General features: G+C 38.7%; 1 protein-coding gene across 2 annotated transcripts; it reads left to right on the top strand.

Annotated features, from left to right (window-relative positions):
- The first annotated feature begins 3,466 nt into the window (after positions 1 to 3,466).
- On the top strand, positions 3,467 to 26,079 carry CYBB (cytochrome b-245 beta chain). 2 transcript variants are annotated; one of them, XR_014492557.1, is made up of 14 exons: positions 3,467 to 3,512; positions 5,150 to 5,245; positions 8,474 to 8,584; positions 11,457 to 11,541; positions 12,756 to 12,901; positions 13,111 to 13,301; positions 14,243 to 14,372; positions 15,626 to 15,718; positions 16,034 to 16,287; positions 17,224 to 17,386; positions 18,593 to 18,739; positions 21,724 to 21,848; positions 22,604 to 24,262; positions 24,386 to 26,079. XR_014492557.1 is itself a non-coding variant. In XM_083362906.1 (13 exons), the coding sequence occupies exons 1-13, from the start codon at positions 3,468 to 3,470 to the stop codon at positions 22,728 to 22,730; spliced, it is 1,713 nt and encodes a 570-aa protein (XP_083219032.1). In that variant the 5' UTR covers position 3,467; the 3' UTR covers positions 22,731 to 24,329. The 2 variants fall into 2 exon arrangements, 1 of the variants encoding a protein (XP_083219032.1); XM_083362906.1 differs by lacking the exon at positions 24,386 to 26,079 and having other exon boundaries at positions 22,604 to 24,329.

Raw genomic sequence — 26,079 nt, 5'->3', positions numbered from 1 at the left:
CAAAGTGGCTTCTCCCTTAACTTTAACTTGAGCATTTTGAAAGTCAGTTAGGATTATATCTGAGGGCCTTAGTTTGGCCCAATTGTTACTGCACCTACACACAAATTTAAAAGTGTCTTGAGAAATAATTGAGACTGCAGAGCCAGAGTCCAATTCCATCTTACATGGAACTCCTTGTAACTCTACCAAGAGCCTGAGTTTAGGTTTGAGGGGGTGTCGAGCTCCAGTGTGGCACACGCTTTTACAGCTTCTGAAAAACCCCACACTAACTGGACCCTGGGCCCCAGTACCTCTCCTAGTCGGTTCTTCCGACTGGTGTTTGGGTGGCCAGTCTCTCTGGTGGGCTCTGCAAACCACTGTGATGTGGCCTGTCCTTCCGCAAGCTCTGCATGTGGCTGATCGGAATCTGCAATCGGCACAAAAATGGTTGCCGCCACACCCCTTACATCTAGGTAAGAAAACTGCCTTGTGAGTGTTCTCTCTCACTGCTGGCTGTTTCAGTGTTGCACGTTGGGTTGCTTTTGGAGTCTGTTGATTTCGGGGTCTTCTTCCTCGGAAGATTCATCAGTGCGTTTGGCGTCCTCAAGGTGGACCGTTTGTTCAAACTTTGTTGTTTTGGCAGGCTGTACTGTTTGAACTGCGCCCCCAGTGGCTTCGTCGGCCATCACTTTGTCTTGTGCTTCTGAAAACGTTAAGTTTGGTCTGGCAAAGAGTCTCTGCTAAAGTGTTCGGTCCCGTAAGCCGCAGATGAGCCAGTCTCATAGTCGCTCTTCTAAATTTGAAAATTTGTAAAGGTGTGCGGCCTGCCTCAGGCCTGCTATGAATTCTGAAGCTGATTCACTGGGTTGCTACACTCTCTGGTTGAACTTAAACCACCAAGCCATTTCAGACATCTTGGTCTGGAAATGTCCGGTTAGCTTCTTTTTGAGGTCTGCGTAGGAGACCGCTTCAATCGGTGTCGGCGCAAAAAGGTTCTCGGCCAAATCAAAAGTTGCTGGGCTGCACACGCAGAGTAGTGTTGCGGCCTTCAATCCTTCTTCCGCGATCTGATTTGCCCTGAGGTAGTTTTCTACCTGGGACAAATAGGATGGCCATTCCTCCGGGTGCTTTACGTCAAATTCTTGAAGTTTGCCAACCTTCGGCATTCTTTCTTTGCTGGTTCCTGGGTTTCCTTCCGAATCCTGCTTCCAGGCTCATGGAATGAGTCCACTGAGCGCAAGGTTGCTAGCGTAGCTTGCTAGCCGACCTTGAGAGGGGGGGAGAATGCCTTTTACCTCCGGCGTGCACTGCCTTCCCCTCGTAGACTTCAATTCTTTTTTTCAGTGAATCAGGATCCCATCCTCGTCACCAGTGTTAAGTAGCGGGTTCTTTGGTGCAGGAATGAAGACGAGGTAACTAAGTATAAGTATAAGTATTTAGTATAGTTTAGTATAGTTTAGTATAGTTTATTTCATGCCGAATCTGAACTGAGCAGATGGCTGCAACTAGCTGCAATATATAGTCTAGCCCCTAGGCAGCAGCCAATAGGTTTGAAGCAACCATTGCCGGCTAGGGATAGCCAATTGTAGCGCTGGAGACTTGTAGTCTGGTTTGCTGGAGAGCCGTCAGCTGCTCCAGCAACCCACATGGTATTACTAATGAGCCCAGTACATAACGGACACCTCTTTAGTTTCAACAAAAATTGGAAACAATAGAAGTACCTAATACTGATTTTGGTAGGGCATATGATGCTTCTATTTTGGTCTACCAAAGTTTGATAGTTTAATAAAAACAAGTAACTATAATCAATATAGTAGTATATGGGATCTGATTAGTTTAACATATATTTTTAGAAAGCCATTTATTTTTTGCTGCTTGGGTTTCATTTCCAAATTCTCTAATGTCTGCATCTGTTCCCCTTGGGGATATGAAAGTCAACTTGAGAACAATAGGGGGTTTCAACTGCACACTGCTCAACTTGACATGTTGAGACATTTGAAGGCAGGTAAAGCACTTGTTTCCATTTCTGTGAAATATCTCTTTTTTTTGCAGAACATACCACAAAACTCACACTGATTCCAGCAACCTGCACAAACCAAGAGAAGACAAAATAGACTGAATGAGATTTAATAAACACTAATACCCCTATACAGAGAGCCAGCTAGGTGTAGTAGTTAAAGCAGGGGCGTCAAACTGCTGGCCCATGGGCTGGTTTCATCATACTGAAGTTGCGCCCATCCCATTGCTGGCAATGCAAAAAGAGTCACGATACCTCATGACACACCATGTGATGTGGCGAGTTTGGCACCCATGCATTAAAGCATCAGGCTAGAAAATGGGAGATTGTGAGTTCTAGTCCTGCCTTAGGCACAAAGCCAGCTGGGTGACTTTGGGCTAATCTCTTTCTCCTACTCCTAGGAAGGAGTAATAGTGAACCATTGCTGCAAAACACTGCCAAAAAAACTGCAGGAACTTATACAGGCAGTCTCCAAGAATCGGACATGACTGAATAGAGGGGAAAAAAATCTATGTAAAGATTATATTTAGTCAATAGGTATCTAATGAATAGAACTCTCTGTTTACATTTTTACTCCATGTATGATTTCATCTCTCATATTTCATCTTACTTTCCTCTAAACCAAAGTTTCTAAGCCTTAGCAACTTTAACTTTAGCATGCTGGTGAATTCTGGGAGTTGAAGACCACCCAACTGTAGGTAGTCCCCCTCCCAATTCTATAATATTTTTCATTTTATTTTGATGTGCAGTAACCAGAGCTGTAGACAGCACTCAAATCTGGTAATTCCAGATGTTTATAAAAGGGGATTAATGTATCCACATTTTAATTTTCAGTTCCCTTTCCAATGATTTGTTAGATGGAAATTGCCTTCTCTTTACAGCAACCACTCACTGTATTGATACTGTAATCAGGCTAACACACTGCTGAGATCTGTTTCTTGATCACAATCATGCCAACTCCCATTCAATCAAAGGACAAAATAAAGTGACCAAAACTGATTAAAAAGAACTAACGTCGCACTCAGATTTCAAACAAGAATGCCAGATCACCAATAGGAGTGCATTCTTGAAAAACCTAGGTGAATGAAATAGATATTATCTAATGCCAGAAAGAATAATACATTGTTTTGAACAACTACATATAAATGAAAACAATCTTATAGATAGTCCGATATCACAACCCTGCCACGGGTGTTACAACATTGCTAGAGCTTTGCTCTATGCTTTGTAGGAGACAGCATCTGCAATAATTGCATTCTCTATGAGATTTGAGTTTTAAGTATGCATTTTTAAGGAGAAAAAGGTGGACGTTATTCTGAACACATGGACGTTTATCTAATGCATGCAAGATGAAATAAGGAAACAGATTGTTGCAAGCCTTAGTCTGCACTTCCTTTTCTGAAGAAGAAAAAAGCACATACCATATGATAATCAAACGCAGCTCAGACTCACAACAGTTCTCATCATCATCATGGGCAACTGGGTAGAGAATGAGGGACTCTCCATATTTGTCATTGTAAGTACATTCATTGTGCACTTTAAGACTAGTTTTCTCAGAGCTAAAATCCATTTAATTTCATAAAAGCGTCTAAAATCTAAACAGAAATGTCTTCCTGTTTTGAATGCATTGTATATATGCAGTATTTTAAGCAAGAAGTGTGTTATAGCTTTAAAAAACAATTAATTATAGAGAACTCTTAATGAAATATGAACTGTTTTTTTAAAAAAACCACAAGTTTAGTTAAAGGGTGGTAGCAATTTCAGGGCTTGCAAAAGAAATTAGTACCTTTTATAAATTATTATAAATCGTTATTTGAGTAGATGGTCTGTCTATTTAAAATATTTATTTCTTGGATTATAATATTTCGTATTGCTTTATTTTTTGTTTTATATCAATTTATTTATGCCTTTAATTGTGTCTTTTTTTCTCCACTAGCTAGCTTTGAATGCTTTTCTTTTTTGGATACCAGTATGATACAACCAAAGTTCTTTAGGATTAGTGTAAAACTAGGCTGGACCATGAGAACATGGCTTACTGAATTTTTACCCAATTCCTAGAATTTCTAATTATGTATATTTTTGAAGATATTTCCTTCAGAACTAAGTCATTACTTATGTTACTAAAGTAGTCGTATATATAAAAAAAGAAGCTCAGATTTCCAGGGAGATTCCAAAATGTAGATTAGCTTTCTGTGCAACTTTTGAAGCATACTAAAATATAATTAACGTGCTTGATCAGTAAGCAAACAGAGTTAATGACATTGACAATCATTGTTAAAAAAAAACCTCTACCACCAAGGATAAGATTTTAAGATGTTCCACTTAATTTTGAGAAACCTCATCCGCATTTAACATTGCTGGGATCAGTCTTTGGGAAAATCAGGGAATAGTCACCATCTTGTCTCTGCTAGTGACATGGAAAAAGGGCCAGTCAGCAACCTGAAACAGTGAAAGAGCCACTCAGAACCAGTTCCCTCGCAAAAGGAAAAACTGGGAGCCACAAAAAATGTGTGCACATGTGTGTACATGCGCACATGTGCAGAACAGGGTTTGACTGAAGAATGGAGCCAAGGCGATATATGCACCTACCCTGCATATTTGAATTGATTGTTTGAACTTTTTTAGTCCCACTTTTTTTTTTTTGGACTGCACATGGCAGAGGACTGGGAGCCGCAGGAGACGGCTGAAAGAGCCGCATGCAGCTCCGGAGCCACGGGTTGCAGACCTGTGGGCCAGAATGTTAAGCAGCAACACTGTGGTACTAACAGTAGACCGTGCTCTTTTATTGCTCTCAGTTAGGTTGAGGATGTGATTTGAAATTTAAAAACAGCAACGCAGTTCTAAGTGTCATCATTTACCTAAAGACCATCATAATATTAAGATACTATTGAAAAGTGCACACTTTGGACTTGGGGAAAGAAGCCCAGCCTGCATGGAATATAATGCAATATAATGGTCTGTACCTATTTGGACTCACTGTTAAATGGAGCTGTTAAAAGTAGAATTAGTTCAAATTGGGGTGCATAATCTTTTGACTTTATTACTTTTACCAAAATCTGGACTGGAGTTTCCAGAACCTATTCTGATCACTAGATCTTGCAGTTATAATGGAAGTTCTGAAAATAATTTTAGGTCATGTTTTTCTTCTTTCAGCTGGTATGGCTGGGTTTAAATGTTTTCCTCTTTTGGTATTACTACTTAGTATATGCTCAAGGGGAGCCTTACTACTATACAAGAGAACTTCTTGGGGTAAGTCCTATACCACATGCTGTTTTTCCCATGTTTCAGTGAACTTCATCACTGCTCTAATGTTTATTGGATGTTACTGCTGATTGCAGCTCAAAATGTGCATCTCTGACTTAAATGGCCAGTTCTAACTTTTCAAGGCAAACAGCTCTGGAAAACAGTAATGATAGCTTCTGCAAATCCACAAGAGGAAGGCAGGCAAACAACCACGTTGAATGCAAGTCTCCCTCCTCAGTTTTTCTTTAGTGGTTTTATGTCTAAAGTCTGTATGGCACTAGGTTGTCAATGCCAGCAGCTTCTCAGGGAACTCCCAGATAGTTAACCAAAGTAGCCATGCGTTAATTCCACTAAATTCTATGTTCCCAATTAACTCTATTAATTTTAAGATGCAGATAAAGATAGCTCCAGGAAGTTTATCTGAGTTCTCCCTGAATCTATATGTAATAGTGCTTCAGGCTTAGTCTTCTGGTTCTCTCCTCTGTGATAAATGGGTGTCTCAGTTTATTCTGTATTGATGAGATCTAAAGTTCCTTTGGCTGTATTCACTCCTAACAATGTGTGCTCTCTGTTCATAGTCAATCAACTTCAGTGGTTACCACTTCAGGATGTGTCATCTGGAAATCCCAGACTTCCTCAGGCAGCTTCAAGCACAAATCTTAAAGTTGCTAAAAGGCTGGGGAATTCTGGGACTTCAAATTCACATATCTTAAAGTTACTATGGTTGAGAAACACTGGTCTCCTCTCTCATAATTTGTAGGTTACCAGTAATGTCTCATTTTCCCCCCAAATTTGACAGTAAGTCGCCTTTCTTTCTGTTCTCCATATGACAATTGGATTGATTGAGATCCCACCTGTGATTGCAGCCATTTTCTGTGCAGCTTGCAAAGGTCCAGTTGAACCCTCAATGTTTCTCTTTGCTTTGGGAAAAGACCTGAGGTTAAAACTCTCTTCCCATTAATTCTGGCATAGACAAAATACGTTTTCATTGCTTCTTTTAGCAGGAGACAAACTACTTGAGAGAGCAAAGTTAAACCCAGCCCACCCCAGTGATCCTGATCAGAAGCACTGAAAGTTAGATTTAACTTTTTGCCAGAGATTTTGATGATCGCTTCCTCTGTTGTTAATTTTAATAGACCAAAATCTGAGGGTTCTTTGCTGAAAATAAACCAGGAAGAAATAATACAGCATGATGTTATGCTGAGAGAGAAAATCTAAATACAATATATAGAGTATTATCGCCCAGCCATCTACCTCTGTGATAAAAAGACAATCTCTTTTTCTCTGAAATTTTGCAACTTTGTTTCAGCTTGACTGTTATAAAATGCAGCTGTCTGTTAAGCAATCTTAGAAGTCTCTGTTCCACCCATTTCCCCTTTTTATTTTGTCATTCCACTTCATATCTGAATCAATTGTCAAGCAAACCAAATATAGGACTCCTCCTTGTTTAAAAATAATCATTGTAGGATAATAAACCTAAACCACCACTACCACCCCAAAATGAAGTTACTGGAAGCTTCATTATTCTCTGTTACATCTATTACAAAGCAGAAGAAACAATGCATGATGCATCAGGACTCATTGTTTCTCCTTCGTTCCTCCACACAGACACCCAGCTCTGGTGGGATGAATCTGGCACCGGCCACTACCATAAGGGGAGGGTGGTCTTCCGGGAAATATTCTTAGGTGTTGCTTAACAGTATTGCCCCATCAAGAACCTGATACTTCTTGCTTTATGCAGAAATAGGAAGCAGAGTTTGAGCAAGACACAAAGGGAAATAGTAACAACAGTACATTACAAATTCATCTGGTTTAATATTGTCTGCCTGTGTAGATATAGAGCAGGGGTGTCAAACTCAATTTCATTGAGGGCCACATCAGCATTGCGGTTGCCCTCATGGGGCCGGGTGGGTATGGCCTGGGTGGGCGTGGCTAGAGTGCGTATGGCCTACTGGGTGGGCGTGGCCAGCCCTACATCGTTTGCATCAAGGGTGCCTGTGAGGGCCTGGGCAGGAGTGGGGGCCGTTCCCTCACTGTTTCCAGGATGGCTTCGCAGGCCACATGAAACCACTTTGCGGGCCGGATCCGGCCCCCGGGCCTTGCGTTTGACATGTCTGATATAGAGCAATGCAGGCTGTATAGCTGGGTATCCAACTGCGGCAACTTTAAGACTTGTAGACTTCAACTACCAGAAATCCCCAGCCAGGTTGGACATCCCTGCTGCAGAAAAAAACATTTAGTTATTTCTCACTCCCCCCCCCCCCAGTCTAACAGCAAACAAAAGGGTCTCAATGTTCTGAAGGGAAACCAATTCCCAAAATTACCACAAATCAATAATTTTTGAATTGAGCAGAAATATTTTTAAGAGTGGAGGGAAGAGAAAGTTACCGGATAAGAAGGGTGGGAGCCACAAAACAGATGTAACTGTCAAGAGAGTGCCACAGAAAACAACAAAAGCAATGAACAGTCACAGGGGCAGTATGCAATAGTAGTTAGAGTCTCAGGAGACACTCCCCATGTTCCTCTTAAAATACTTTTCTTCCCTAATTGTATTTAAGCGATGCTACGGTGACCTTTTCCCCTATGCTTCATCTTCTGATAACCTTTCTTCTGGGTGAGATGGTCATCCATAGGATCACAGAATAAGCTCTTGCCTCCATAGAAGCTTTGAATTTAAATGTCACTCTGTCTCTCAGAACCATATTGTGACCTTCAGTTAGCATCAGTTAGTCCAGGACTTTTTTTTGTCATAGAACGCTCAGAACGGAGTTCCGGCACCTTTTTTGGATGGAACCTTGTAGGATAGGCAATGTGGGTTGTATGACGTGTGACTTCCGGCACCTTTTTCTTTTACAAAAAAAGCACTGAGTTAGTCTATGTTAGGCCAACAATGCAAGGTTTCTTGGTGTACATTAATTTGCAATTGGTGTTTGATTCAGACGTAATCCTATTTTTCCTCACATTCATATATATTGCAATAGGTTTTTGTAAATGGCACCCCAGAAGCCCGTGACTTTTCAGATGTTGCTAAAATACAATTCCCAGTATCCCTTTCTATTAATCGTATTGGCCAGGTCTGCTGAGAATAGCTCCAATAACACCCACAGTCCCTATACAGTTTTAATGTTCATTCTTTTGTGCAGGGAACCCAGTCCATTAGGGCTTTTAGTTCTATTTCAATGCATCCTTAAATGATATTGCTTGACTAATTGTGATCCCATTGTCTGATTTTAGCCTTATTTGGCATTGGCCCGGGCACCTGCAGCATGTCTGAATTTCAACTGCCTATTAATTCTGCTTCCTGTCTGTAGAAATCTGCTTTCCTTTCTCAGAGGCTCAAGCGCAGTAAGTATTTGCTATTATTAATGGGGGAAAAGATATTCATCCAAAGCAAATGAAGGTTGTCTTCTATTCTTTTAATTTTGTATATTACCTACTATTAATGCAAATGTTGTAGTAGTGAATGACGTTTCTCTGAAGATGATGTTCTGACTTCTTTGCACAGCTAAAACATGAGACTATTCAGAGCAGAGTCATTGATTGAAAAAGACTCTTGTGCCCACCCAGTTACTGATCGGGTCAGACAACATATTAAACCAGGGTTTTCTTAATCAATGTGGTAAATCAACTATTGTGACCTGGTTAGATATAAAGCTAAACAATAAATGGGTTTATTCATGCATACTAAGCTATGGTTAGGGACATGGTGGCTCAGTGGGTTAGGACGCTGAGCTTGTCAATCAGAAGGTCGGCAATTTGGCGGGTTGAATCCCGAGTGTTGCATAACAGAGTGAGCGCCTGTTACTCGTCCCAGCTTCTGCCAACCTAGCAGTTTGAAAGCACGTAAAAATGCAAGTAGAAAAATAGGGACCACTATGATGGGAAGGTAACAGCGTTCCGTGCGCCTTTGGCATCTAGTCATGCTGGCCACATGACCACAGAGACGTCCTCGGACAAGCGCTGGCTCTTCAGCTTTGAAACGGAGATGAGCACCAGCCCTTAGAGTTGGAAACGAGTAGCACGCATGTGCGGGGGAACCTTTACCTTTACTTCACTAAAGCTATGGTTTCTTTTAATCATGATTTTCTGAACAATTCATGACTACTTCCAGTCCTAAATACGAGCAATATGATCAGACTTAAAAAGCTATTTCTGATTTGTGTTTCCAACTTTTAAAAGTATTATTTCCTCATATCTCATTGATTGCAAGGGAAAATCAGTATTCTCCAAACTGGGCATCTATAGGAGTGTGGACCTCAATTTCCAAAATTCTCAGAAGGATAACGCTGTCTGGTGAATTCTGGAAACTGAAGTCAATACATCTGAAGAATGCCCATGTCAGGGAATGCTGCAAGGAGCCACAAAAACCAAACTAGGGATAAGCAGAAAGTACAAACTGGTCCTAATTTAAAATTATCCTAAACCAAAAACATACAAAGAGCTCAATTGAATATCGGAATAGCTTCTATGGGGTAGCCATTGGAGAAGGAAAGTAAAGTGAAACAAGATATGCCAATCTTCTAATGTAATTAAATTAATGTTTCACAAATTAGGATTTACACTGTCTCAGTGAATTTCAAATTGGATGCCATATTTAAGCTTTTGAAAAAAATATTGAAAAAAACTGGATAAGATAGATAATTTTGTAAAACAAATGCTGAGGTTACAAAACAAATCTCTGGAGAAATAAACTAATGACAGAATGGACATCTTAGAGCAGAGGTCCCCAACCTTTCTAGGTTGGCGGCTCGGAGGGAAAGGAAGGGGAAGGCTGTTCAAGTTTTGGCAGATTTTTTAGATTGGCAAGAAGATGAGACTGGAGAGGAGATTAATGAAGATCAACATACAATCAATTTAATTTAATTTAATTTAATTAGATTTATATACCGCCCTTTCCCAAAGGACTCAGGGCGGTTTACAGGGTATTTAAAATCAAGACTAAAGACATTTCTGTTGGATTGATGGACAAACAATTGAAAAGAGTGTTTTACTCTATTGTTATGTATGATAATGGTGGTGAGTCTTTTATATACCCAATGGTGGAAAGACTCAATAATACCTACAATGGAAGAATGATTAGTAAAGTTGATGGTAGTGGCTGAGATTAATGTAAGTTTCATTTATATCTGTTGTAAAAGAAGTCAGAAGTCATTCTCTATTTTTTATATTTCTGATTATTTTGTTACACTTTTGTTCTCTCTCTTTCTGTTTCTTTACTCTTTTTTTCTTCTCTTTTTCTTATTATTAGTTCTTATTAGTCTTTACCTTTCAGTCAGTTATTTTTTTAAAAAAGAAAGAGGTATTCTTGGATACTGTGGTCCCAAATGATGAAAATCCTGGTCAGTTATTACTAGCATCTTACCTATGATTAGAAATGAAGTAAGAACATTGAATAAAATTGGTAGAATATCTTTATAATGCCAGTAGTCTTGATGCAGTATTCTGTGCTTACTGAATTTCAAGGCTGCTTCATATAAAACACATTGTAAATATGTCTAAATATGAAGTTACTGGGATATGAACTGCTATATCAGAGCTACAGTAAAGGTCATAGCTGACACAGTAGTGCAGGGATGTCAAACTGGAGGCCCCACAGGCCAGATGCGTCACACGCAAGCCACGCCCACCCTGGCTCCGCAAAGGCAGAAAAATGTCATAATACATCACATGATACCCGTTTAACATTTATTCACTAATGTAAACTGCAAGAAATCACTTTTTGCCATAGGATCCCTTGTGTCCCTAATAAAAATAATGGATTCAGAGGGAATACAACTTTTCCAGAATGAATTGAAAACAATATACCCAGATGTCTAAAACATCCACTAACAGCACATACATTTTGTCCAGATTGAACTTCAATTTATTGCTCCTTAACTACTCCATAATTGTAACATGTATTGTTTTAGCACTTCCATTGTCCATCCAGATGAATACAAAAGGAGATATGGAAATGATGATAACTTAAAGCTAGAAGAGGAAAACGGTCAAGTTGCTTATAACCGAAGGCACTTTCGCAGCCAAGGCCTCCTCATTTGATCAGGCCTGAAACAGATTCAGGGGAGGCAGGGTAGTGACTGGCAGGGGAATCAGCAAACATTATGAGACATCGTTTTCAGTAGCAGCCAAGAATGGGTAGATAGCACTTCAAGCTCAAAAGAGAGAACCAGGAGAGACAGATTGTATTGTCGTATTTCACTTTTTCTTCTGAATCTAGTGTTGCTCAGTGCGTGTCAGAAGACAGTTGGACAGAAATCTCACATTTCACAAACTGGTGGCCTGGATGATTGCACTACATACTGGTGGGTGTTCCAAAGTTCTATTTTATTCAAAGTCTCATCAATTTAATGAACAAAACTCATACTAAAAGAACACGTTTCTGGAAAGGCATGAGAAGTAAAGAAGACAAAACATTTATTAAACTGAAAGAAGAGAATATTTGTAACTCAGGATTGGGTTGTGGGGTCCTTAGTGCTCTCTGAGCTTAGTTGTTTTCTTGCAGATGTTTCATCACCACAGTAGGTAACATCATCAGTGCTAGGCCATTTGCTAAACCATAATACAGTTGGACATAGAATGAACTTAGCTACTGTGTTTTATAAACCATGGTTTTTAACCAGTGGTGGGATTCAAATATGTGAACAACCGGTTCTCTGTGTGGATGCTGCTTCTGGAAGTCCGTTCTGGGCCTGGGCAACAAAAAATTAGCTACCGGTTCTGCCAAAGTGGTGCAAACTGGCTGAATCCCACCACTGTTTTTAACTTTCTCTGCTGTACAAATCCAATCATAGTCAACAAATTATGATTAAGTAAGCCATGATTTAGTACAGTATATAAACCCAGATTATAATGCTGAGCAACTACCAAACCTGTAGAGGATGAATGAAAGAGAAGTTTATTCTGTATATTATATTTAATTTTAGATGCCTCAGGTCATCAATTCTTATACAAAATATTAAAAATAAATAACTTTGTGAACTTTTTGGTTTAAAAGAAAGTAGAAAGAAGAGGAACATAATTAATCTTGATACAAATTTATTGGGGCTTTAGAAGTTTTTTGTTATTGTGAACATGTTCTAGAAAGATATCTTTTTCATGACCTGTCAAATTCCTTCATCATTAAATGCACTTATTCTGCCTTGCTGTCAAAGTTCTTGGGCTATTATTTTATATTTATTTCCAAACATTTAATGTCTGCTTTTTCAAATTTTGCACAAAACCATTCACAGTTTAATTTTTTTAAAAAATCACCTCATTACAACAGGAGAAAAATAATGCAATTAAAATAACTACGTATGCAACTTATTGTAAGAGTAGAAACAAAATGAGCTGTATCTGTAAAGTATGTGTCTTATAGATTAGTTTTTGTTTTATAGGATGTTTCAGTTTTCAAAATAGTTAGCAAAAAAGGCACCTTCTCATATGAAAAAAAAAGAATTTGAAAAGTGATTTATCTCTTTAATGTGTTAATATATTTTTCTATCCCATTTTTTATTTATTTTCTATTTTTTGCCAGCAATCCATACAATTGCACATTTATTTAATGTTGAAAGATTGGTGGATGCACGCACTGAAGGAAATGGAAGCATTAAGGCTGCACTGTCTGATCTGGGTGATCAGTCAGGCGAAAGTTATCTGAATTTTGCCAGAGAAAAAATTTCGGTAAGGAGATGGGAGAAAAACCAGAGGATTATTGTTTCTCAGGCATGCATACAGATAGATTTTATTTTTCCCTATAATCATCACTACCCCTAACAGAAAGCTTTTTCTTGAGGATATTGTTTCTCAGCTTTGGAGCAAGAGAAGTTATGCAACTCTGTCAGAATAGATGTGCTTGATGTGTTTATATCAACCTGCTTTTTCCTTTCCAGAACCCTATCGGTGGCCTCTATGTGGCATTTACAACTTTGGCTGGCCTCAGTGGCGTTATCATTACACTGTGTCTAATACTAATTATCACATCATCCACCAAAACCATTCGCAGATCATACTTCGAAGTATTCTGGTTTACTCACCATCTCTTTGTTATTTTTTTTGCTGGTCTTGTCATCCATGGATTCGGGTAAGTTTCTGCACTTATTCAGGTATTACATTCAAGAACTGCCTAGAGACGGTATCAAAGGGGCTATCTTAGGATGATCTATCAGAATAATAAATGACTATAGTCTGTAATAGAATTATTTTTAACCTGATAGCTTTAGACCAGCAGTCCCAAACCCCAGTCTGTGGACCAGCACCAATCCACTGCATGCCAGAAATCGGGCTTTGCAAACAAGCAAAGTCCGATCTGCAGAATGCAGGTAGCACATGAAACCATGTGCCCTCCAGTCTGCAGAAAAAACTTTCTCCACGGAACTGGTCCCTGGTGCCCAAAGGTTGAAAACTACTCTTTTCATTCATATGTTCAAGAGTAGTTTCAGACGAAGGACAACATCTCTCTTAGCAGAAATAGACTTCTGAAATAACTCCCAACTGGTCATGCAGTCTGGGGCTGATGGAGTCATAATTCAAAATAACCAAATGTGAGCTCCTGAAACAACTAATATGAATGGGCTTCTTTCATAACGTTTTGCTTTTTAACACTGAACTTGAAGATATATGTAAATGGATCGGTGGTTGTTGTTTGAAACATGCAACTGTTTAAATTACATTGCCCATATGTGTAGCTAAAATATAGGTATATAAATTAAAATTACTTAATAAGCAATAAAACATACTGTTACTTCACACATTGTACTATGACACAATGTTTGTTCATTCAGTGTGATGTATAAACCACAACGTGTAGTGTGTTTAACATACCATGATTACACCATGGCTTGGTATGAATGTCTGAAATATGATGAGTGCCTATCATGGAAAATATATATATCAATACATATATATTTCATTAATATGTTGTTTTCAGAATTAGTGGAAAATATTCCGGTCATGCTTTAATTGCTGTGGATGTTTTTACAATGCATCAATATTGTTTCTACAAATGCTTGGTGTTATTTGCAGAAGAATCGTTCGTAGGCAGACCGCTGAGAGCTTAGACGTGCATAAACCAGAAAATTGTGCCACAAATTACACAGTCTGGGGGGAAATATCTTCATGTCCTAAACCACAGTTTGCTGGAAATCCTCCCATGGTATGATCTCTTGCTTCCTTGTTAAAAAAAATAATATTACACAGCTGGAAAGACTGCTGAATTTTTAATGTTAATGATAGAGTTTGCTGAAAGAAAGGAAAGTTGGAGAAAACAGTTGCGGGTTCAGTCATAACTTATATGAACACCATTATAAATATTTGATGTAAACATCTTTTCATTCATATGTTCAAGAGTAGTTTCAGACGAAGGACAACATCTCTCTTAGCAGAAATAGACTTCTGAAATAGAGATTTGAGAAAGTTGCAGTTTCCTACTAACCAAATACTGTAAACTTTTGCAGACAACAAACTTATCTATACAAGAGGGCTATACAATCAGCCAAGTCCAATTGCACAACTGACACAAAATTCTGGTACATACAAAGCAGCCATCTTTCTATTTAAGAGAACGAGTGGATTCACATTTTGTGCTAAATCATAAAGTGATTGAGTTTTAGTTTAGCATGTGGTATGTACTTAGCTAAGGGACACGGTGGCTCAGTGGGTTAGGACGCTGAGCTTGTCGATCAGATGGTTGGCAGTTTGGCAGGTCGAATCCCGAGTGCCATGTAACAGAGTGAGCGCCTGTTACTTGTCCCAGCTTCTGCCAACCTAGCAGTTTGAAAGCATGTAAAAATGCAAGTAGAAAAATAGGGACCACTATGGTGGGAAGGTAACAGCGTTCCATGCGCCTTTGGCGTCTTGTCATGCCGGCCACATGACCACGGAGACGTCCTTGGACAAGTGCTGGCTCTTTGGCTTTGAAATGGAGATGAGCACCGGCTCCTAGAGTCGGAAACGACTAGCATGCATGTGCGGGGGAACCTTTACCTTTACCTTTTACAGGGGTGGTGCTACATATGTGTCCATTCCCTCTTACACTTCAAGCCAAGGGAATTTGCAAAAGCTTGTTTCATTCTTCAAAATGAGGGACCACTACGGTGGGAAGGTAACAGCGTTCCGTGCGCCTTTGGTGTCTAGTCATGCCGGCCACATGACCACGGAGATGTCCTCGGACAAGCGCTGGCACTTCGGCTTTGAAACGGAGATGAGCACCGGCCCCTAGAGTTGGAAATGACTAGCACGCATGTGCGGGGGAAACTTTACCTTTACCTTTATGTACTTAGCTACTGTGCTTTGAAAACCATGGTTTCAGTTGAACCATGTTAGAGGAATTCACAGAATAGTGTCATGTGTGAACATTAAGAAAAGTTGAACAATTCTTCATTCTCCTTTTACTCATTCTGTTGACAGACATGGAAATGGGTCGTTGGCCCTATGATTCTGTATGTTTGTGAGAGACTGGTGAGGTTTTGGCGCTCACAGCAAAAAGTGGTTATTACAAAGGTAAGAGTCATGCCACTCAAAATGTTAGTCATTTTGTTGCCACCTTATCATCAGTGATACCTACACATAATGAGACCCAATGCTGGGAAGAAACTTCCAAATTAATCATCAAAGTATTTAATATATTTATTTGGAAGTCTCCTCCTAGCATTAATATATTTAACAGTTAATCATTATGGAAGTAACTTTTTCATTCAAAACATTATTCTAAATAAAGATTGGAATACCTTTTGTTACTTTCCTTTATCAAACGTGTTAACTTAGGACAAACTTTCAGTTGCTCTGGCCTTCTGAGAATTTTATTTCTTGTGTCAGGTTGTCACACATCCTTTCCAAACCTATGAGCTCCAGATGAAAAAGAAAGGCTTTAAGATGGAAGTTGGACAGTACATTTTTGTCAAATGTCCTGATGTGTCTGTACTGGAATGGCATCCTTTCACATTGACTTCGGCCCCTGAAGAAGATTATTTCAGCATTCACATACGTGTTGTAGGGGACTGGACAGACGGTTTGTTTAAAGCATGTGGCTGTGACAAAGAACAACTCCAAGAAGCTTGGAAACTTCCTAAGTATGTACTCATAATCATAATAATCATATTTTCTATCTATGAAATATCATGTTATAAAGTGTCAATCATAAAATTAAGTTTGGACCCTTTCAGTGTTTGTTGTTGTTAGTTGCGAAGTCATGTCTGATCCATCACGACCCCATGGACAACGTTCCTCCAGGCCTTCCTGTCCTCTACCTTCTTCTGGAGTCCATTTAAACTCACGCCTACTGCTTCAGTGACTCCATCCAGCCACCTCATTCTCTGTCTTCCCCTTCTTCTATTGCCCTCAATATTTCCCAGCATTAGGCTCTTCTCCAGTGAGTCCTGCTATTCACTATCAAAATAGGGGGAAAATCTTAAATGGCTTACGGTAATTGTACTATGAAAGATTAGATATTCCTTGACACAAAGAGATGAGTTTATCAGCACTGGGAACTCAATCAAGAGTGCATTACCATTATTATTATGGCTTGTCACACAGTCAGCCAGATGTTTAGGTGGACTTTTATCCACCTATCAAGTCCTTCCAAAGTACCTGGGATAGGCAGATGTTTGTTCAATGAATTAAAGGTATTGTGGATGTAAGCTGTTGCATTAAAGCTGCCTGGGATAGGCAGATGTCATTGCTTGATGGTCTTAAAGGTTTTATTGCAGGATATAAGCTGTTCCAAATAAAGCTGCCTTTTACAACTGGTTTTGTCAGTGCCAATGTGTTCAAGTGGTGTCCAGAAGTTTTGGGATTGCACCCAAGGTGCCTATTATTGATACTATCTTTGCTTTATTATTATGGACTCTGATCACACCTAAAATAAAGCAACACAATTCTTCAAAATATGGAATAGTCCCTAAATAGAATAAGGTTGGCTTCAGCCTGGTGGTAAATTATCATAGTATGACTCAGCAATAATCGTTCAATAAAACAATAAAATCTGAAATTTTATCTTCACATTCTAGGATAGCTGTAGATGGTCCCTTTGGTACTGCTAGTGAAGATGTGTTCAGTTATGAAACTGTGATGCTTGTTGGAGCTGGCATCGGGGTTACCCCTTTTGCATCAATCCTCAAATCTGTGTGGTACAAGTACTGCAATAATGACATGGACCTAAGACTCAAAAAGGTATGTCCCTGATCTGTTCCTGAGCATTCAACATTTGTTTTCTAGCATTCGATAGCATATATAAAAACGGTGATCTATATACAGTCAGCTGTAATTCATTCATGAGTATGTCTATGTGCAAAACTAGTACTTCACATCCAAATGTTCTCCACCCTTCTTCATCTTTATCAGATGTCCTGAACTTTACAATTTCCAATTAATAGGGCTGAGTTGAAGAAGACAGATTTATATTATGATGTGATGCTTAAATATATATATAGGGAGAGAGACTGCGTAAGTTAGGAATTGTCCTCACTTGTCTCTCACTATAGCATAAACTTGTCCCAATAATTGTTTTTTTCCTGCTATGTTCTCATATTTCTTTTATTTTACCCCAGCTAATATCAAAAGCAGCTTAACGTAATCATTTTCTTCATGATTTTAAAACAGTGTTTCTTTCTTTTTCTAACATAATTTTCTATGAAAAAATTAGCCATTCTTCACTGACTATTTGGTTGCTGATGCAGTTAGCAATTGGCATTTGCCTTCTCCTATTGCTTCAGGCATAATAACAAAAAACTTCCAAAGTTGGAATGGAGCGGAGAAAATGGCACTTCCTCAAGGGAACTAAGTTAAATGATAACATGCAAATTGGAACTGCATGTAAGTCTTATTGGCCAGTCACAGACCTTTCTAGTGAGTCAGAAATAGTAATAATAAGAACAGTGAAAAAATATGGACTCACAAAATCCTTATTGGTAAAAGCCACAGAAACGCAGCGATGCTTACAGAGGTGTCAAAATCAGCAAGACCCAGATGACAGGGACTACTTATTCTGGCTTAGTGAGCCTGCAACATCTGCCTGAGTGATGTCTGACACTTATCAGGTATTCAAGCTCACTTTAAGTAAGAGTTTAATGTTCTTTGGAAAATGCATTAGACTGGCTTTTTGATCTCTTGAAAGAATGATAATCAGGACAGTTGAAACTGGGAAAGACAGCTGGGTTTTTCCAGTTGTATGTTGATGTTTCTGTTACCTGAATGAAAAAAAAAAATCAACTCATATTTTAAATATTTCTGTTCCTTTTACTTTTATGCTAGGTTGATATCTACATTATTATAGCCAAAGGGTTGTCATATGTGGGTTTAAGGGGGGAAAAAGTGAACAAATTCACCTAACTAAAGAGGATCTAATAATGTGAACATGTTCAATTTTATTCCTTCCAGATCTATTTTTATTGGCTCTGCCGAGATACCCATGCCTTTGAATGGTTTGCTGATCTCTTGCAATCAGTGGAGACTCAAATGCAAGAAAAGAATCAGACAGATTTTCTCAGCTACAACATCCATCTTACTGGCTGGGATGAATCTCAGGTAACTATTGAATCAGAGCAATTGAATTTTTAGGAAAGGCAGTCAATCACTGCATATTCCCTGTGCCAGTGATGGCGAACCTTTTAGAGACCGAGTGCCCAAAAACTGCCCCGTCCTCCCACCCCACCCACTCTGCCCCCGCCCTCCCGCAGGGCCACTTACCGCCTCCACAGCCTGCCACAGCATATCACCCAGGCAGCCCAGCAGCGCCATGGCATCATCTGCACGTGATGGGGCGTGAGCACTGAATCTTGTCCCCGCTGCCCAGCTGCCATGTCCTTGGCTGCACTGCTCTGCGCAGGCTGCACCCGGTGGCAATTCTCCTCCAGGAGGGAGACTGCCGGTGAGGAGGGGGCTGTGGGGAGAGGTGGGACTGTGGTGACAGCATGCGTGCCCACAGAGAGGGGTCTGAGTGCCCCCCTCTGGCACACGTGCCAAAGGTTCGCCACCACTGCCCTATGCAGTGGGATCTGGATGGTGGGACCAGATCCAGAGTTGCTATTGCCAGAGTTGCTACTGCCCATGAATCCAACAGGGTCTTATTGACCATTTTCACTAGTTGTCACATTAGGAATTCCACCACTGAGGCACCACCACAAATATTTGAAAAGTAAACAACGACAGATGGTGGCAGATCTAGATATACCAACAGATCGGCATTTTCTCATGGATAATTGCGATCACACTTTTCTAAGACTGAAGTGTTATTGCTGAGAATCAAAGGCAAGTGGGTATCAACAAACATTCCTGCAAAGCATTCAAGCAAGCATATTTATTACAGCAATGCAAATCTTTCAAAAAAGGCTCTTCGGAGTGCATGGGAGTGTGTATGAAGCTGCTTTTTGAGAGGTTGATGCAGCAGTTAGCAGCATCTTTTTCCAGGCAAGCATGGCTGCTTCAAAAACTGCTTCAAAAGCTGCTCCAGTTGTCTTCTCATGCATATAACAGTAACAGTCATTCTGTTGAGTCGTGCTTGTGCAGGGAAAACTAGGAACAGTTTCCTGGGGCGGGGGGGGGAGAGGAAAGAGCTGTGCGTATCTGTAACTATACAACAGAAAGAGCAGCTTGGAAGCATTATGCATTCTGAAGCACTTCTCTCAAAATATTTGCATAGCTCTCATATCTATCTGTAAAAACAAGTGTTTTGGTTGTGTGGGTATATGTGTTACCAGTGAAGGAGAATATTTGTAGCTCAGGTTTGCAATGAGGTACTCTCTGAGCTGGCTTGTTTTCTTGTAGGTGTTTCAGTAGAAGATATCATATGATTTTTATTCAAGGAGAGAGGCTTTCTACTCGTTCCTTCATCTATTATCTGAATTAGAAATAAGTAAATTATATACTGTATGTTGATTATATGCCATGAAGTCCCTGTCAACTCTAAGTGACTACAGAGATAAGATTTTCTCCATGAAAATGATATATTTTAAGTGGGATTAGTGCAATGTTATCTTTGCATGACAGATTTTTGTTTCAACTCCTTGTTTCTGAGGCTAGCAGCCTTTTGAAAGACATATAGTATGACTCAGTTCTTTCTGAAAGTATAGGAAAATTTCTATTTCTTCCCTCTAATTTAAAAGAAACCCTTCAAATTTGGCTTACTATATGCATGCTAGCTACAAGATTATTAGGAGAAAGACTTGTCATTTGAAGAAGAAAGATGAATAGTTTTTCTTTTAAAGGAAATCAGTGTAAGCTGTGGTTGTGATTTATACAGTCTAGAACCCCACTTTGAGGGAGATGGGTGGTTTAGAAATATGAAAAATAAATAAAATAAAATAAATGTATATGTTTGGGTTATTTTTAAAATGACTGTGGGGTAGAATAAGGTAGAATGAAAATTATTCGCATGAAGATGACTGCAGTTCAGTAAATGTGCAAGAGTTTTAAGGCGCTTGTCTTCTGTGCTGGATAGAAATAAAACCAGCTTAAGAAATTGCTCTTCAGTTTTGGCAACAAAGGCAGCCAGGTATTCTGTCTAGCAATATTTTCTTTGATTAGTAGACTGCCCTGATCTTTTATCCCTCTCATCCATCTCGGAAAATAAGCACCGGTTAGTTTCATTTCATGTATGTAGATCTTTTGGGAGAGCCTTCCTTGATTGACATTCCTTCATTTTCAACACTTTCCTACATCCACTGGTCGATCAGAGTTTTACCAATCTTGTCATTTGAGCTCTACTGGAACTTTTATCAATTTCACTTACCGGTAGTTAAAAAGCAGAAAGTCCACCATTTGAACTCTCTACTTGTAAACCTGTCAGAAGAAACAAAAAATGTCTTGGGTTTGTTGTTCACTATTTTTTTAAAAAAAACCTCATTACTGCATCAAAGAAAAAAGAAAAAAACAGAGGTTCAAAACCCATCAGGGGACAGTACCTTCAGAATTGACCAGGACAAAATGGTCAGAATAATGCATAGTAGCCAAGTGGTGGGGAGTCATTTGCCAACAATTAAATGAAATACTCCAAAAGACCCATAAATGCTGCTTGTGCAACCTGAAGTAAGACAATACTATTTTTTGATGCAAAGCAAGGAACATTGGGTTGTTTGCAATAATTAGATCAAAAATGACATCGTGCATTCTTAGCCTCAAGAAGCAGTATACTATACTCACATTAGGGCAAGCCATCTTAGGGAATATTGAGAGGCTTCTTCCTTAGTTTTTCCTCCAATGTATAAAGTACATATTTGTTAGTTTGGTGTTAGTTTTTCTTTGCTTTGTTGGATACTATTGGGTTATTTGGAGGTTATCATCCGGAACCCATCTCTCCCTTTCTCTCTTTTAAATTGAACACAGTAGCTCTGCTTATATTTCCCAATTTATTTTCTTCAAATGGAAGTTGTACTGGTTTTCAACTTCTGTGGGTTGCGCTGGCTAGGAATTGCAACTGGAAGACAAAATATTACATAACAATCTTCTAGTTTGTTACAAAAAGTTACCTAACAATCTTCTAATAAGGCCATTTCTTGCTTTTAATTTTCTAGGCGACTCATTTTACAATGCATCATGATGAAGAAAAAGATGTGATTACAGGCTTGAAGCAGAAAACTCAGTATGGAAGACCAAACTGGGAAAATGAGTTCAAAACAATTGCAGGCCAACATCCAAAGTAGGTTTTTTGTGCAATTATTAAATTTTATTATATCGATATATCATTACTTTTGTTTTATTGGTGTAGTAAGTGGTGGTTCCTGTTAATTTTTGCCATTTTAGACTTTGTGCAAAACCTATAGTGGGATCTACAGTTGAAGTTGTCAGGTGTGAAAGATCAAACCCATGCATTAAGGTTCAATTTAATTGATTGATTGATTGCTAAAAGCTTATGCACAGGAATCTTTTCAACTAAGGTCAGCACCTGGCTATAGTTAGATAAAGATAATGGTAATCGAGGGGGGATTGGACTTAGTTTGTGGTTACATAATGATTTTAGGCTGATCCCTCCTTTTACTCCTCTGCCAGTGCTTCTCCTATAGAAGGGGGGGGGATTTAAGAGACTGGCTAGCCTGAAATCACTGAAGGGGAAGAAGTGATATAAAGCAGATTCTCCCCCCCCCAAAAAAACCTTGGAGTGCTCATCCACTTATTCAGTAGTGAATCTAGCAAGATTCTTGTTAATAGGCAAGTAGCAATGAAGTTACTGTTCTGATCAGCTTCAGTGTCATTCTGGTTCCTTGCAGCTGACACAACCTGAGAATGTTGCTACGAGTGTTAAAGGGTGAATTTACCTTATGAGAATTTTGATAAACATAAGGCTGTGCATATTATAATGCTTGTAACACAGTTAAGTTTCCTGTTCAATATTCCTACTTATATTATGTACCACATTTGGAACCTAAATTCCTGTTTTTCTCTTTATACCTTCAGTTCCAGGGTTGGTGTTTTCCTGTGCGGACCTGAAAATTTGGCCGAAACTCTAAATAAAATGTGCATCAATAATTCAGAAGCTGACCCAAGAGGCATACACTTTATATTCAACAAAGAAAATTTCTGAAGACGTATTTACAAAATTTAATTCAGCCACGGCTGAATTAATTGCAATTGATGAGAAATTAATATTTCTTTGGAATTTTGTTAAAAGTTTCAGGTGTATTTGATATTATGTACTCTAGAGGAAGAATATGCAGTTTTAAACTGATCCTTTTTTAATCCCATGGCAAGACTTCTTGAAAGGTTTAGGATATATTAGGATTGTCAAATAGAGATTGAGTTCATATATTGTGTTAAACCATAAGGGGATTTGCTTTGTTTTAGGTTTGTGTTGTAATCCAAATATACTGAGGATTACCGATTAAGGTTTATGGCAAGCAATGTACTGCAATTTAGGCAATGTGCAGACTATGGACTCTTTTGACTCCCCCAGCCTGCCAAAATCTGATCAAGAGTTAATTCCTTATTCAACCACAGAATTCATTGAGTGATTTTGAACCAATCACTGTCTCTCAGTATCACCTATCTCAATAGGTTGCTACTGGTAAACAAAGGACAGAGAGTGTATGCAAGCAGCACTAAAACTATAGCCCAAATACTCTAAGTCAGGGGTCCCCAACCCCCGGTCCTTGGACCAGTACCAGGCCGCGGCATGCCAGCAACTGGTCTGCACAAACAAGCAAAGCCCCATCTGGGGGATGCAGGCAGCACACAAAACCACACACCTTCCAGTCCTCGGAAAAACCTCTCTCCATGGAACTGGTCCCTGGTGCCCAAAATGTTGGGGACCTCTGCTCTAAGGTGCTCAGTTACAATGTCTCACTCATTATAAATCTCTTGAGGCTATATAAACAAAATTTTGCAATCACTGCTTCAAGCACTTAAAGATGCATCTGGTGTGACTCCTAGAATAGAAATAGCACACCTCAATGGAGACAGGATTACTAATGTTCACCTTTGGCTTAAATGTCATTTCTTCCCAGCAGGACTAATTCTATTAGTTCTGGTAGACCGATTTCAATTTTCTTGCTAAAACTAATGGTGCAGAAACCGACTCACTATGGCTTACATGCAAACTGTTCTTCTCGGAATATTCTCAAATTAGGAGAATTATTAGAGAAAGGGTTTAAAATGCTGAATATCAGAATGAGATTAGCCATATTCCAATCCACATTAGAGTTTGTATAATATATCCCAGATGGAAATCAAGAAGATATCTAGTTGTACTAGTTTCTGCTGCCTGTTAAAGAGCATTTTAGAGCTCACTTTATTATCTTACTCTGCACACTTCTTAGTCCTCATATGTTTAAAAGAACTTGTCCTTGCAGGAAATATTTTATTAAGACCATCTAATGTTTGCTACTACACTGGTCTGATTACCAGGGCAATTGGTAAATGATGATTGTTCCTGATATAATTAACTGGGCAAAATGAAAATGTTCTTATTGCCTTCTTCTTGTTAAATTATGTAATATTGCTAACGTTGCCAAATTTTGCATAGCAGCAATAAGATTGGCAGACAAATAACTAACACGCCTGGATACAGAAAAAACAATTGAAGGATCTGAGGGTTTTTTTAACCATTATCATTGATTGGTTAGTGCAGGGGTAGGCAACCTCGGCTCTTTTATGACTCATGGACTTCAACTCCCAGAATTCCTGAGTCAGCTGACTCAGGAATTCTGGGAGTTGAAGTCCATGAGTCATAAAAGAGCCGAGGTTGCCTACCCCTGGGTTAGTGCTTAATTGCATACTTACCCTGATCACTGTTTGAACAAATTTATTTCCAGTTGTTATTAATTTTATGAAATCCTAGCACTGTGGTGGCGAGCCTATGGTACGGGTGCCACAGGTGGCACGCAGAGCCCTCTCTGTGGGCACACATGCCATCGCCCCAGTCCTAGGCCTTCAGCTGGGTTTTATAAAACCTTTTTGCGGCTGTGTACAAAAAAAAAGGTTCAATCAATCAATCAATTTCAACTTCTCGCAGGGAAAAAAAAGTTCTCGCAAAGTTGGAATAGATTGATTGAACTTTTTAGTCCCACCCAGACTGCCTTTACCACTGCAGCCACACACACCCAAAGGGCCACACACACCAGGCACCCGATGATACATAAGTGGGTTTTGGGTTGCAGTTTGGGCATTCGGTCTCTAAAAGGTTTGCCATCACTGTCCTAGCAGTTTGTTATAAAATCTACTGGGATCTATTGGTTTGCTGAAATGTACTTTTAATATACTAATAAGCCACTAGTTTAGCATTTAGTAAATATATTTCTTAGCAGTATTTCACTACTAAAACTATTAATACAGTACTTATTAACCTCTTAAATGTTATTTTCCTTAGTATCCATTAACTGAATTCATATTCTGCTTTAGCACTGCTTATTTGTATTTTATGCACTCATTTACTTGTATTTTATGTACTCTTTCTGTTCTTCTTAATCCTTTTTCATATTTTATAATTTTTGATGTAAAGATGAATAAAATACTAGTCAATGAATTATGAATGTACTTTTTCCTAGTTGGGAGTCAAGGAACGAAAAGGGTGATATGATAGGAAACAGTTCAAACTGATGAGAAAATACTTCATTGAATGGCAATATTTTCTTTTACTCCTAATTGTGATAAATAAAACAAGAATAAGGTCTGATTTGCACAATAGGAAATAATTAAATTTTGATGATTTTAATAGAACAGTTTCCTCGGGAAAATAATAGTGCAACTTAAATCGAAACTTGACTGAAATGTATTCAGTATTTTAAATTTTTATAATGTTAACAATTTTGGAACATCATACAATATAATAAAATGCTGGTATAGTGTGTTCCTTCCAATGCCATTTATGCATATCTATTTAGAGTTCAGTAGCAGTATAGAATAACAGGCAAGTTTGGCCTTGGACTGTTATAATCTTTTTAATTGTTTTTAATTTTTGTATTTCTTGTTTTAATTACCCTGTTAACCGCCCTGAGTCCTTTGGGAAAGGGCGGTATACAAATCCAATTAAATAAATAAATAAATGAATATTCTGGATTCAAAGGTTATTGATATAGAGTTCTACAAAGTATGTAAATAAGTGCAGCATAAAGCATATAATACAAATAAAACTCTTCTTTTCACATTATTAAAAGTTTATTAGTACTTTTTAGTGTATTTTCTTAAAATAAATGCTATTTTTTCCAAATATGTTAACATGGGAGTACTGCATTATGGGAATATTATCTTGGATTCTTTGAGAATGTGATAAAGATGGCAGATGAAGTTTTCCTGTTTAAACTTTCTCCTTAAATTGAGAGTTCTGCTTCAGTAAAATTTGTTATTTTCAATTTATTAAAACAGTCACACGCAACTAACTTCCTTCTGCTTCCCAGATTTCTGATTTATTATGTTTAATGTTAAATAAAAATAATTTT

The sequence above is a fragment of the Vipera ursinii genome (assembly GCF_947247035.1).
Source record: "Vipera ursinii genome assembly, chromosome: 4".
Classification (NCBI taxonomy): Eukaryota; Metazoa; Chordata; class Lepidosauria; order Squamata; family Viperidae; genus Vipera; species Vipera ursinii.
This window is presented reverse-complemented; position numbering and strand designations above follow the sequence as displayed.